This window comes from Pantherophis guttatus, chromosome 3, assembly GCF_059756535.1.
Source record: "Pantherophis guttatus breed Tessera chromosome 3, ASM5975653v1, whole genome shotgun sequence".
NCBI lineage: Eukaryota > Metazoa > Chordata > Lepidosauria > Squamata > Colubridae > Pantherophis > Pantherophis guttatus.
In genome coordinates, this window is record NC_142065.1 from 176,399,624 (window position 1) to 176,415,025 (window position 15,402).

The 15,402-nt window shown below is 37.9% G+C and overlaps 1 protein-coding gene across 2 annotated transcripts in view; it reads right to left on the reverse strand.

Annotated features, from left to right (window-relative positions):
• CA8 (carbonic anhydrase 8 (inactive)) overlaps positions 1-15,402 on the reverse strand; it is a 45,008-nt gene that overhangs the window by 24,995 nt on the left and 4,611 nt on the right. For both annotated transcript variants that reach the window (XM_087890605.1, XM_087890604.1), the window contains exon 3: positions 13,098-13,222. In XM_087890605.1, the coding sequence (XP_087746731.1) occupies positions 13,098-13,222 (125 nt within the window). The remainder of the gene's footprint in view (positions 1-13,097; positions 13,223-15,402) is intronic.

Genomic DNA, 15,402 nt, shown 5'->3' on the forward strand with positions numbered 1-15,402 from the left:
ATGTATACTTATATAAAACTCTCATTCAATGCGAGCATATAGATGGGTAGTAAGTGAAACCAAGTGAATATGGATTTCTCACTGATCTGAGATAGTCTTTCAAAGAACAAACTCATATTCCAAGAACAAAACACATTTTGCCATTATGTTTCACTCAGTCATGCATCATTCACACTGTTAAAACAAATCAAAGGCACCAGGAAAGCAACTAAAGGCTGTGTACAAATTGTTTAATATGAAGAGTTTGATGTATGATCGTTATGAGGTTACTAGGAAACAAAAATAAACATAGAAAGCCCTGTAGTTATTATACTCATTGATAATTATATTTTGATGAACACACAACCTTTATATTACATCATAATCATATTTGAGAGAAACAGATATGTAGGCACTTGTGCTTGGATTCATCTTGAGCAACATTGATTTGGAAGAAAATAAAGGATCCAGCTCCCCACAAAAATTATTTTTTCAAGGAGGCCCTCTGTGGTGGATCAACACAGAATAGATTAGCATGGAATCAGACTTTGGCAGCTCCTATAGACTTCAAATCTTATTTGAGTAAAATTTGTATATGCAACTTGCCCAATCTAGTGCTGTGCAATTTGAACTGGCTCATGCTTATTTAGAAAATAAATGCCACTGTTTTTAAACTCCCAAATAGGTGGACATGCATTCGCAAAACATTTTGCTCTTCTATTTCCTTCTACCGCTGATTTCTATTTTTCCAAATATAAATACGTAGGTATTAAACCTTTTCCCTTAAAAGGAAACCTTAAAAAAAAAACCTAAATGATGTCTCTTAAACACACACACACACACACACACACACACACAAACAAACATTGACATTACCTTTTATTTCTAGAATGTTTTTATGATGCTTAAGTGATAAACACCAGAGCAGAAAAGCGGATTTTTTTCCACTGCTAGAGAAAATGAATGTTATATGTTATAACTAGCACTGGGAACACAAAGGAGAATGAAGAGTGGAGCTTCTAAATCACCTCAAAAGTTAAATATAAATTTAATTTATATATAAGCTTCAACTGGTGCTGAGGATTTTTTTAAGAGGAAATGCTCTGGGTATGCATTTTTATACCTATGATGATCTATTATTCACACAGAGGATAAAACAGACTTTTACTGGTTAGAAGGGGAAAAAAATCAAGAACATTCAAGACAGCCAAAGATAAAAAGTCAGGTGATACAGCAGGAAACCCTATATAGAGCAGAAAATGTATCCAAGTGATGCTTTGGATAATTTACATGGATTCTAGGTATCAAATACAATAACTAGAATAGAATATGTTACCTGAAATAAATATTGCACAGATGCACATATGAACCATGGATGTTCAATAAACATGCAATTGTATACATTTTGAGGAAAACATGTAACTTTTGTCTAGCAAGTAAGTAGCAAATTATTTTTTCAACGTGCGTTAAAAAGGGCACAGAGGGCTGACAATCTATGCCATTTATATACCTAAGATCCTAGGATGACTTAAGATGCTTTATATTTTATCCAAGCAATATCTTTTACATCTAAATAAAATAGGTCAGTGGGTGACAGTCCTTTTTATAGATACTCAAAAATACAGACAGGTTTATTTGTCTTTGGAAGTTAGTTTTCTCATACAAACTAAAGAACAAAGTTAGAAAAGTCTTTGCTTACAAGAACATTTTTCCAATGTACTGTTTTTCACCCATGTTTCCAAAGGGCGATAATTCATCAAACAAAAGGATTATATTAAATCCTGGGGCCAGATTTTCTAGCTTGTTACCACCAGACACAGGGAGAAATTTAAGCAGGAAATGCTGTATTGGGTCACATGCGTGAACCTAGACATCCAGTTATACAAAGTCAAGATTGCCAGGTAACCTTTTCTTCCTGTAAAGGTGCCTTACTGACCACACCTTCTAATGAACAGGGACAGACACAACGCCTTTCTCATTTCCTTCTGCCACTCACAAAACAGCCTGTGCTGTGACAAATCTACACCGGTGTAGACAAATGCTGTGCTGTGACAAATGCACCGGTGACGAAATCACAGCTTGCTTCCTCTTGCAACACTTCTGAAAAGCTTCTGAAAGGCTTAAGGGGAAAAAAATCATCTATACAAGCGAGACAAAAAGAACATTCAGGGACATGAACATTCTGCAGGCCTTTCAAACCTATGGATTTCTTCCCATGGTTCAGAGGACTGTTATGACTGATACTAATGGGGAAATCTGCTTCGCAACTTTTACAACTTTTCATCCCCTAAAGAGATTTTTTTTCTTCTAATTCAATTCAAAATGCTTAAGTATTTCTTACCCTTTGCTCTTGGAGTATTGTGATTTTATTTAATTGATTGCAAGTATATGGCGTGACCTGAGTTGGGACACTTAAGTGCAAAAAAGAGACAAATCTAACATTTATTTGTTTGTTTGTTTGTTTGTTTATTGGTTCGATTTATATGCCGTCCTTCTCCAGAGACTCAGGGCGGCTTATACTACGTTAAACAATAGCCTTCATACTTTTGTATATACCTGCTTAGTAGAGCTATCGGGCCCCCCTAAGCGGTGTTCTTTTTTTATACAAAGTCAGCTTATTGCCCCCACAATCCGGGTCCTCATTTTACCTACCTCGAAAGGATGGAAGGCTGAGTCAACCTTGAGCCTGGTGAGATTTGAACTTGCAGTAATTGCAGGCAGCTGGTGCTACTTAACAGTACTTTAGTCTGCTGCGCCACCAAGGCTCTTTTTCCCTCCAGGCCCATTGTTTATTAGAAACAAAGGCAAACAATAAATAATTATTATTCTTGCATGACTAAAGAAAGAAAAAAAATATGGAAGGTAAAATAGAAATTACATGTAATATAATGAGTATAATGTTTAATATCCTCCTGAAAGTATAAAACTGTACTAAAGCTAAAATGATTTGAAGAGTCTTTTACTGTTGCTAAATAGACATTGCTATTTCATTTAATAAATATTTGAATTGGCTTCAGTTATAACCAATTTAACAATTTATTTGAGTTTAAATTGGAAGTAGTCTCTTTTCTCAAATAAAAATGGTATCTACAGTCTGTGTAGTGAGCTGAGCATTTATTCTAAATCAATTGAGTAAGTACTGCTGAGCTAAGAACAGTGAAATGATAATGAAGTTACATGTCTACACGTCGGGGAGTCACTTTATGATGTGAAACTGGAATACTAAATCTCAATTAAGGTGATTTAAAATAATTTATGCCAGCTATAAACTACTAAAAATGAAAAAGGTATAAAATAAACACCTCTAGAATTAGTATGTGTGCTGCTTAAGAAAACAACCTCCTTATTTGTCTTAATATCCAACACAAAGATACTTCACATTAAATAGCCAAGGAAAGGAATAAAGGCAGGCATTAGCCATTCAATGGCCATCAAAGAGCAAGCTTTAGAAATAAAATACAAAGTAAAATAAAACCAAATATGCTTCCAGGCTAGGGTAAATGTAAACTCCTATTCCTTCTTGGTCCATTGCTGGGAGAAAGTGGCAAGAAGGTGACAAGCAACAGGGAGAAAGCAGAACTACTTAACTCATTTTTTGCAACTGTCTTTACACAAAGGGAAAAAAACAGTCCAACCTATCAAAAACAGCACCACAAAAAACAGATTAGGAACCAAGTTAAAATAGGGAAGAAAATGGTAAGTGAGCCCCTGTCTACCCTAGACAAGTTCAAATCACCAGGACCAGATGGATTACACCCTGAGGTTCTGAAGGAACTGTCAAACGAGATTTCAGAACCACTGAACTATATCTTTCAAAGATCCTGGAGCACTAGGGAACTGCCAGAGGACTGGAAAAGAACTGATGTAGTTCCCATCTTCAAAAAAGGGAAAAAAAGATCCAGGAAACTACAGACCTATCAGCCTGACCTCAATACCAGGGAAGATTCTGGAAAAGATAATCAAGCAATGAATCAGTGAACACCTAGAAGCAAACAAAGTAATAACCAAAAGCCAACATGGTTTGTCAAAAGCAGATCATGCCAGACTATTCTTATTGCATTCTTTGATAAAGTGACAAAATTAGTGGACCAGAGGAATGCTGTCGATATAATTTACTTGGACTTCAGTAAGGCATTTGATAAAGTAGACCATAACCTACTATTAGATAAAATAGAAAAATGTGGGTTAGACAGTATCACTACCAGATGGATTCGTAACTGGTTGACCAACTCCACTCACCGTTGGTCCACACTCCATTCAATGGAACTGCACCTACATGGAAGGAAGTATGCAGTGTGGTACCCAAGGCTCTGTTTTAGGCCCAGTACTCTTCATTAATGATTTGGATGAGGGGATAGATAGGGAACTCATCAAGTTTGCAGATGATACCAAGCTAGCAGGAATAGCCAACATCCCAGAAGGTAGGCTTAAGATACAGAAGGATCTTGAAAGACTTGAACATAGGGCGCTATCTAACAAAATGAATTCAATTGTGCAAAAAGTAAGGTTCTACATTTAGGCAAGAAAAACAAAATGCACAAGTACAGTATATGTGGTACCTCACTCAATAGTAGTAACTTTGAGAGGGATCTTGGAGTCCTAGTGGACAATAATTTAAATATGAGCCAGCAGTGTGCAGGAGCTGCCAAAAAATCCAACACAGTTCTAGGCTGCATAAACAGAGGGATAGAATCAAGATCACGTAAAATGTTAATACCACTTTATAATGTCTTGGTAAGGCCACACTTGGAATTCTACATTCAGTTTCGGTCGCCACGATGTAAAAAAGATGTTGAGACTCTAGAAAGAGTGCAGAGAAGAGCAACACATGATTAGGGGACTAGAGGCTAAAACATATGAAGAATGGCTTCAGGAACTGGGTATGTCTAGTTTAATGAAAAGAAGGATTAGGGGTGACATGATAGCAGTGTTCCAATATCTGAGAGGCTGCCACAAAGAAGAGGGAGTCAAGCTATTCTCCAAAGCACCTGAGGGCAGGACAAGAAGCAATGGGTGGAAACTAATTAAGGAGAGAAGCAACCTAGAACTAAGGAGAAATTTCCTGACAGTTACAACAATTAATCAGTGGAACAACTTGCCTCCAGAAGTTGTGAATGCTCCAACACTGGAAGTTTTAAAGAAGATATTGGATAACCATTTGTCTGAAGTGGTGTAGGGTTTCCTGCAGGGGGTTGGACTAGACCTCCAATATCCCTTCCAACTCTGTTATTCTGTTTTCTGTTTTCTTTGTAGGCTTTAGAAATCTCTGTGCTGGCATAATTCTGCTATACTAGACTGAAGTGCTGAATCAAATAGATTTTTATTACAGATTAGCCCCAACAATCTGGGTACTCATTTTACTTACCTTGGAAGGATGGAAGGTTGAATCAACCCTGATCCAGTGAGAACTGAACGGCCAAACTGCTGGCAGCCGGCAGTCAGCAGAAGTAGCCTTCAGTACTGCATTCTAACCACTGTGCCACCACAGCTCTTAAAAGGTAGACTATCAGACATATGCATATACAGCTATGCTTATATCTGAACAAGGCATCCAAAATCAGTTGATAGCTAATACTCTTATTTTAAATTCTCATTTGAGTTGAGCACATTTTCCACTGACCTTATAGACTCCTAGATGTTATTTGCCCCGATGTGGAAGAGATTTGCCATTTCTTACTTCTCAAGTTAGTCTTCATCCCTAATATTTCCTAGTGGTCACTAATCCAAGTACTTATTAACCCTGCTTGGGCTTTTCTTTTCTTTTTTTTTAGATAAGCCAATATTAGTTAATGCCACCATGTGGGTGGGCAATAATCTTTTTGCAACTATCAAGTATTAACAGAAATATGTGCAAACTTTAAAATTCTCCTGAACTCCTCGGTCTAACTCATAAGGTGTCTTGTCTTAATGCAACCTTCCAAATGTGTGAGCCTTCCAAGTCCTGGAATTCTTAGCAAAATCCATTCTTCCCTTTATAAGCACTATCCTGACTGTAATGGGTCAACATCAAGGACAGGACACAATCAGTGGTGGGTTGCCCCCGGTTTGGATCAGTTCTATAGAACCGGTAGGAAAACCGGAGGGAGGCTCCGCCCACCGACCCTGTTATCAGAACCCTTCTGTGCACGCGGCCCCATTGCGAACCGGTAGTAAAGGTAGGTAGAATCCACCCCTTGACACAATGTATAGTTCAACTATAGAATTCACTGCCACCAAATGTAGTGATTATAATTTCCAAACATACGTACAAACATAGCACCTCTCTGCAACATCTTAAAGCAGCTGCATCTTTTCCTGGTATCATGCAAGTAGGGCATGGCTGTTTTGAAATGAGCAGACAGTACTATATGAAGGGTTCTTGGTTCTCTCTGAGCTTGCTTGTTTTCTTGCCCACATTTCATTACCCTAACTAGTAACATCATCAGTGCTAGTGTACTGCACACTACTTACTACCATAGCACTGATGGTGTTACCTAGTTAGAGTAATGAAACATCTGCAAGAAAACAGCAAGCTCAGAGAGCAGCAAGGACCCCTAATTTCAACCCTATTGGTACAGTGCTATATGCCTGTTTCCCACACTTCCCCACAAGTACTTTTTGAGGATTAAAATGGCTGATAACGTCTATAGCTGAACAAAGACAATTAGCCCTCTGCAGGTGCCTTCTTTATTCTTGTAGGTGTGATACATAATTGTTGCATGGCAACTTTTGTGAATCTTACAAATCCAAGGACATAACAGCACAGAATTTTTAAGACAAAAGTGAAAAAGAACTGCATGGCTATCTGCCCAACACATAAGATAGAATGCTAAATTGGCTGCCCTGGGACAAAGCACTTTTTGTACTGTTGCAGCTGACATGGCAGCATTAAATCAGACTGCCAGGCTGTGAAATCAATGAATCTTCCTTCCATGTTAAATTGATTCGGAGTTCTGTGTTAAGGGTTGATGCTAAGAGCTAATCTGTGATTTTATCACTCAGGGAAAAAAGTTGTGAAAAAGAAAAAAAAAGATTCATTCTAACAACATGTAATAACCTTATTATCGAATAGAATATATGACAAAGGGAGATGTTTCATGAGATCAGATATTTATATGGAACAAGTACACTAAGTTAGGCAATTTGTCCATTAAGTTCTTATTGACTGATCTAGTTGACAACACTTTTCCACGGCAGAGGTTTTTCATATTTGTTACTTCCTTTTAACTGGATAATGAGTTTGGAAACTTTTGTATGCGAAGTGTGTACTATGCCCCTGAGCTATTGTCCCTTGTCCAATAACCAATTATTTGGTTCTGTGCAAAGTGCAATCTTCATTCTTGCTAGACAATCCAGGAAAATTCAGAAGCACAGGTCTCTAGCTTGCTATGCTTATTGTTTTCCAAAGTGGAGGATATATTTATTTACATATAAGCAGAATAAAGGACTTTGCATTAGATTACAACAAGCTTTAGCTTGCGTTTGCTAGTATCTCCTTCCTTTTTTTAGGATTAATGTTGAATTCTTATTTTTCCTCCTATAATTGTGTTTGATTCTCAAAGACTCCTTGGACAAATCCTTGTAGTTTTCTTAATAAAGTTTTTCAAAAGTGGTTTGCCATTGCCTCAGCCTTCCTAGGGCTGAGAGGAAGCTCAAGGTCACTCATCTGACTCTATGCCTAAAGTGGGACTAAAACTCACATTCTCCCAATTTCTAACATGATACCTTAACTACTACGCCAAAATGGCATTCTAAATACGTTTTACAGAGCAATAAATTACTGCATACTTTTAGTAATGTTTCCTATTACATGGACTGGGTCTCTTCCTCAGCTGTCTTTTTCAGAAAGCAGATCAGTTTATTCTGTATTGGGCTGAGGCAAAGAACAAAATGGCAGCTTCTCTCTAGTCCACCTACTTATGTGCTAATGGGACCTTATTTTAACAGTGGGAAGGGACAGCATTTTTTGCCACAACAGGGGCAGCAAAATAGTGCTAGCACAAATAGCTAATCACAACTGAGATCTCTAAGAGCACATCATATAAAGCAGTCAAGGTCCCATGAACATTTGTGTAAAACAAGCCAGACAAAGCAAACCTACTTCTCTCAACCATTTATCATTGGAAAATAATACCACAATTGTGAAGCTTTGATGTACCAGTATCTGTAGACTTTTTTCTTTTTATTCTGTGGCTTAAGGTTAATGGTAAACTTCAATTTTATAAAACAAACAATCTTACTAATCTGTACAGTCTGCAAATATTATATTAGCATCAGTTAATTCAAATTGAAAAAATATCTGCTATAGGGCACTTTTTCATTCAGCAACCACTATTGTTCTAAGGGTCAAGACATTAATTATGTTACTAAATCTGTGGGTCTGTTTTTGAATACATGTCGTGTTATAAATTGGAGAGATAATGTGTTCCCCTTGCCCTTGTCATATTTCTCATCTAAATTGGAGAACCAGCTTCTGCTGTTTCCTGGAGGACATGCAGTATGCAGAGCTTTCCTACCTACAGTCGGCCTCTTACACATTTCAGTCAATAAGTCTCTCACTATTCAGAGCACAAATATGGAATTTTTTCTACCATAATTCAGAATACATAAGATGCTTCCCCTCCCATAGGTGATGCTTGGTGGGAAGGGAAACAAAGCCAGGACAATCTCCCAATCACTTTCCTTAAATTTTGCTCATTGAGGCTGAAAGGACAGCATCTACCTTTTGATTTGTTACTGAAATACAATAAAGGTTTGGCTGATGGGGTTCTGCAATTTACAGTCAATGGGAAATCCAGTGGGAAGTTGCAAGCCCCAATCAGTTTACAAGCAGGTTGGCAAGTAGGTACGTAGGTGCTGCTGGATGGGGGAAGTGCCAGGGCATGACTGCTGCCAGGTGCCTCAAGGTCAGCGGTGAAATCCTCTGCTACCAGTTCTGTGAGTCTGCTATCGAGTACGTGCTTTGCACGCATGCACACCTGAGGCGCGCCCACGCAGCGCTAAAAAGGAACATTTTGAAACCTTCCAAGTCTGCAAAGGTAAGGGGGGAATCAGCTGTGCCACGCGATTTAGATTAGCTAGAAAGCAGGAAATCCAATGATTCTAGCTAATATAAATTGCATGCACTGCTGATCGTTGCCCAGATGATCGTCAGAAATACTGATTCATCCAAACCAGTAGCAATTTTTTTCTACTGGTTCGCCCGAACTGCTCTGAATCAGTAGCATTTCACCCCTGCTCAAGGTGGCTGCCATGGGCAGTGGATGGCATAGGTAGCCAGGGTCCTCAGGAGAAAAAGCCACTGGAAGGTAAATAATTTACCAGACCAACTTGCAACTTTCTCTGCGAGCTTCCCCTTTGACTTCACTTGTGGGGAGCTGGCAGGGAAAGTTGCAAATGGTGACTGTGTGACCATGGGACTCTGCAATCATTGCAAATGTGAGTCAGTTGCCAAGCTGGAGGTACTGTGATGGCTGGAACTACAAACACCGGTACCATCATACAAGCAGGGGTGAAATGCTCCCGGTTCGGACCGGATCACCCGATCCGGTAGCGATGGAGGCGGGTGGTTCAGAGAACCGGTAGCAAAAATCCCTGCCCCCCCCAATGCCTAGCTGAGCCGCGCAATCATCAGAGGCTTTTTTTTTACTTTTAAAAGCATTTTTTCTACAACCTCTTTCACCGAAAAAATGCTTTTAAAAGTAAAAAAAAAAGCCTCTGATGATTGCGCAGCTCAGCTGGGATCGTCAAAGGCTTTTAAAAGAAAAAAGCCTCTGCTGATTAGGCAACTCAGCTTGGATCGTCAGAGGCATTTAAAAGAAAAAAACCCCTTTTTTTTCTTTTAAAAGCCTCTGACGATCCAAGCTCAGTTGCCTGATCGTTAGAGGCATTTAAAAGAAAAAAAGCCTTTGCCGATCAGGCAACTCAGCTGGGATCGTCAGAGCCTTTTGAAAGCATTTTTTTACAACCTCTTCGCCGAAAAGGTTATAGAAAAAATGGTTTTAAAAGAAAAAAAAATTGGCCACACCCACCCAGTCACATTACCCCCCCCCAAGCCACGCTCACAGAACCGGTAGTAACAAATTTTAGATTTCACCACTGCATACAAGGTACATCATACAACTACAAGGACATAAGTACCATCATAACTTTGAATGGTTACTGAACTGATTAACTGAGAACTATCTGTAATTCTACTCTGTGTTCTTTTCAGATTCTAATTCTGAAATACTAAATCATAAATTTCAAGCAAAGGTTTTCAAGATTTACCAGTACATTAATCATTGTCTTGTTTAAAAATATAGGAGGTTGTTTCTTCCTGTAACAAAAGGAACAAATGTTCTATAAAACTAAGGCTTTAAAAAAAACAGAACTTTGTAAAATGTTTTAAAACACTTTATCAAAAATCTGTTTGTAAAAATTTATATACAGATAATACTTTAGATGTTTGCAAACATCTGAAAAATGTAATAAATGGAATAAGCAAGCTAAATGTGCCAACCAGTCACAGATTCATAAATTCTCATTTTAAGGCCATTCACAGACTACTTAACCTCTCTTTTTTTTTTTACCATATAGTTAATCTTCTCCATGAAATTTTTCACATTATTGTTAAGCCTTTAAAACATATTCCAGGTTCTAAGGAGAAAATATGTATTTTAGAAATACATTGTAACAGTATGCTATACTGTTGACTCTACAACTAGCTAGAGGTTTTAATAGCTTAACTGTAGACTCTTTGTTACACTAAATAAGACAAAAAGATTTATCTGAAGTCTGATTCACCCATTATAAAAACAGTGACTGTACAGTGGAATGTACATTACTGGTGCTTGTAGAGCAGCTTCTTTAATATTAATGTTATAGTATATATTTTTGTTATATGGTTGATCAATAAGAAAGAAGGGCCTTAAAATTTAAAGGAATCTAATTGGCATTTCCCTGTTTCAGTTTTTCTTACCTATGTATTATTAGTTTTTAAGGATAAAGTGGAACTAATTCTGCAAGCCTGAATTTTATCCCAAATTAGTGTATTTTGGCACAGAGCCATTCAAGAAGGGTTCAAAAAGGCCAATATGGCCATGTAACTGAAGCCCTGACCCTTTTTAATGCATATTGTCACATATTTCAAAATAAGCAGATCTTTGATTGTTCAGTCACACCCACCATCTTGATTCTTTTTTGTTGCTCCTTGGGTACAAAAAGCTAAGAGAATCCACAGAGAAAAGTGTGAAGAGAAAGAAGAGAGATGATTGACAGGAAACAGGATATGCATCCAGGAAAAAAGGGGATTTGAGATAAGAAATTCTGTAGATAAGCAGAGTTTTGCACCTTTAAACAGAAAACTCATATTCCATATTGTTTATTCATGTAGTATAGTATTCATATAGTTTATTCATACAGTATTGTTAATAGCAATAGCACTTAGAGCCACCAGTAGCCTCTCACCGACCAGTATGCTCCCATAGAGAGGGTCTTCTCAGGGTGCCGTCGGCCAAACAATGTCAACTGGCGGCCCCCAGGGGGAGAGCCTTCTCTGTGGGGGCACCTGCCATCTGGAACGAGCTCCCCCCGGAGATACGGAGGATCCTGGATTTGCGCACTTTCCGCCGTGCCCTCAAAACATTCTTATTCCAGCAGGCTGGTCCGGCCTAACCTCCCTTTTAAATTGTTTTAAATTTGTTTTATAAATTGGGGTGTTTTAAATTTGTTCATGGGCCAAAGTATTTAATGTATTTTTAAATGGTTTTTTAACGTTTGTATTATGTGTATTTTATCTCTTGGCTGTTCACCGCCTGAGTCCTTCAGGAGTAGGGCGGTATATAAATTTAATAATAATAATAATAATAATAATAATAATAATAATAATAATAATAATAATAATAATATACCTCTTCACAGTGCTTTTACATCCGTCTCTAAGTGGTTTACAGAGTCAGCATATTGCCTCCAACAATCTGGGTCCTCATTTTACCCACCTCAGAAGGATGGAAAGCTGAGTCAATCCTGAGCCGGTGAGACCCGAACTGCCAAACTGCTGGCAGCCGGTGATCAACAGAAGTAGCCTGGAGAACTGCACTCTAACCACTGCACCACCGGCTCATAGTTTAATGGTTGATAACAAACTGGTCTACCCAGTCAGCGTACTATACATCACTAAGCAATGCCAAGAAAAGAGCTAATATGAGACAAAATAAAATCAGATTAAGAAATCTATATTTCTCATTTTAAATGGGGGCAGGAAGATTTAAATCTATTTAGCCCCACCCCAGCTCTGCTGACTGGGGAATTCTGGGAGTTGAAGTCCACACATTGTCCAGCGGCCAAGGTTGAGAAACACTGCTCTATGGCATGGGTTCAGAATATCTATGGAACCATCTTTTTGCAATGGGGACTGACCCCCCACTCCCCCCCTCGTGCTGGCAGAAGGCCTAGTCTGGACCCCATCAGCCAAGGAATTTCAGATGGTGGGATCCAAGGGAAAAGCCATTTCTGCCATGGCCCCCATCCTTTGAGACATCTTGCCACAGGGGGTGAGATCTGCCCCCACCTTTTTTAAGGCTTCAGGAAAAGTCTTAAAACTTGGCTATGCTGACTGGCATGGGGTCCTGAAGGACCTGTTGGCAGGAGGTGGTTGGCACAGTAACAGAGAAGGCATCACCACTTCTCTAGTCCAAACCTGTAATTTTTTTACTTTGTTTTAATTTGTAGTTTAAATATGTTTTATATTCATAATTATTTTGATATCTGCATGTTTTATCGCATTGTAAGCTGCTCAGTCATCTCAAACCACAAGATGGGAGACAAGTGCAGTTTAAGAAGAGGAAGCAAAACAACTTGTTACTCAAGGTGACATAGAAATTACTATTGTGGCAGGTATTTTTTAGTACATTATTAATGCCAAAGTTTATAGTACTGTTTGTTAATTTTATGACCAATTAATTATACAGAATTTGCACCAGAGGCATAATCCTATGCATGTAAATTTAATTTCTCTGTGCCCACCTCAATTGACTGTCTTTAATTGTTGCTATAAATCAATAAGATGCTGGGTTAAAATGAAACCAACTGGTATTGAGGTAATGATTTAACATTAAGAGAATAAATTCTAAGGCTACGTAAGGTGAAACCACTCTTACCTCCATGGGAAATGCTTTAAAATTAACTGTGTGTTCTGAGCCACGCTGATTTTGTCTGCCCCAGTGAAATCGAACATTGTGAAGTTCAAATTCATGGCCCCGAGGTAATGGGCCTCCCACTAACACTGGAAAAGAGCACAATACAAATTATAGCAAGTGATATTCATGGCTAGTAATGTTCTAAAACCCCTCTCAACAAACAGTTGGAAAATTATTTCTCTTTGGGCAAAGGTCAAATGTGAAAACTGCAGTGGAGTTAACACTTAACACAGTTGGTAGAGCAATATACTTCATGATTATACTATGCAAATAGTATCCGGTTGCATTCTTTTATTTATGCAGTGTCACAATTTTTCTTAGTGAAAAATATATGTTTATGTTTATGAAAACAAACTATACTGTACTATGTGATGGTTGCCTTGAGACTATATTTGGCCATTTGAATACAAGAATGAAATAAGTAGGAACAAGCAGTGGCTGGACACACACATTACTGTAACCCACAATGTGATTTGTTTGGCTGTAGCATCACATATTGTCTGATTTCAGCAACTGAGGCTCATTCAACCAATTGTAGATATTATCACACTTGAGCTCCATGTGTCAGTCCTGCTAATATGTAACAATGAAGACTGATCAGCTATTCAAAACTATTCGATAGAGAGAAGCAACAGGAGGCAAGTAAATCTCAGATGCATACATTCTATAAAGTTGTATTGAGTAACCACAATTTGTTAAATTTTAGAAGACACCAGCAAATGAGAAACTATTTTGAATGGTGTCTTTCTCCCTAGATAGTTCATATACTTGGGGGATATTTTGAAGTATTTTAAGCTGTGTGTTTCTCCTTTGTGTTAAAACTATATAATTGTAAATGCATGCAAATGTTACAAAACATACATTAGTCTTCAATTACTTCTTTCCAGCCAGACTCAGAAATAGCAATAGCACTTAGATTTATATACTACTTCACAGTGCTTTACAACCCTCTAAATGGTTTACAAAGTCAGCATATTTTCCCCAACAATCTGGGTTCTCATTTTACTGACCTCGGAAGCATGGAAGGCTAAATCAGCCTTGAGCCTGATGAGATTTGATCTGCCAAATTGTAGGTTGCCGGAAATCAACAGAAGTAGCCTGCAGTACTGCATTCTAACCACTGCGCCACCACGGCTCTTATGTTGCTCAAACTTCTCACTGGAAGTTTGGAAAGTGATTTTTTTAAAACCAATTTTTCATAAATATTGTGGATGGAAAATGAGACTGACATTATAAAACAGTATATTTTGAGGTTTTCGGGGGAGATTACACACACACATGCTCACAGTTTGTAAGTATTTCTTTTATTTTAAGCTTGTGGAGTTTTGCTTATTACATTTTGCATAACTAAAAACAAAATAACTGTCTCAGAAGGAAAACACGTTTGATAGATTTATATAATGTTGAACTTTGTAATCTTACTTCAACCTGCAAAAGACAAGTGTCATGGACAAAGCAAAACATCAGTCAGCCTTGGATCTGGTACATAAAAACATTGCCTTTAGGAATTACAGTTTTGACTCTTTTTCCCTTGATATCAAAACAAAACAAAACAAAAAAACCCAGACTGGTAAATTAAAAGGGAATCTGTGAATTTTGTGATCAACAAATTTACTGCATATTTACTTCATATATCATATTGTAATAAGGCCACTCTTTAAAAAATTGGGGGGGGGTGAAATTCTAAATTTCAAATGTTCTTTTCCTGCCACACCCAAAGTATGTGTCTATTCTGGAAGAAACTTTAAAGGATTTGCCTTCATCTCTATGCTTCAGTAGATTTGACATTCCCCCCACTTTGATACAAATCTAGTATCCGTACATATGCAAAATATGCCTCTCTCCAATTTGTAATTGGATGGGGTCTGGTGGGTATAACTTTTCCCTCATTTCTGTTTGTAATTTTGGAGAATATCTAAAGTGGACTTAAAAACTTTCCTGACTCAAAGCTACAAGTTACCAGGGCAGTATTTCTTCGAATCATAATGAGATTTCTTTTTGTCTAACCTCAGCTGCCTCATACCATTCAGAACATTGCCAAGAATATTATAAACACTAATTTTTTTTTGTATATAATCAACTCTGAATGCTGGCAAAGGAATGTTTGTTTAAAATGTATACCAGAGAGGATAATTTTCCGAGCTCTTTTCTGTTTGAAAGAGATATAAGAGTTGCATATTCATATCTCCTGTTTGTACACAAATTACACATATGTTTCCTGGTGGAGTGTGGCCTCTCATTCCTTTCACTCCCAGCAATCAGCCAT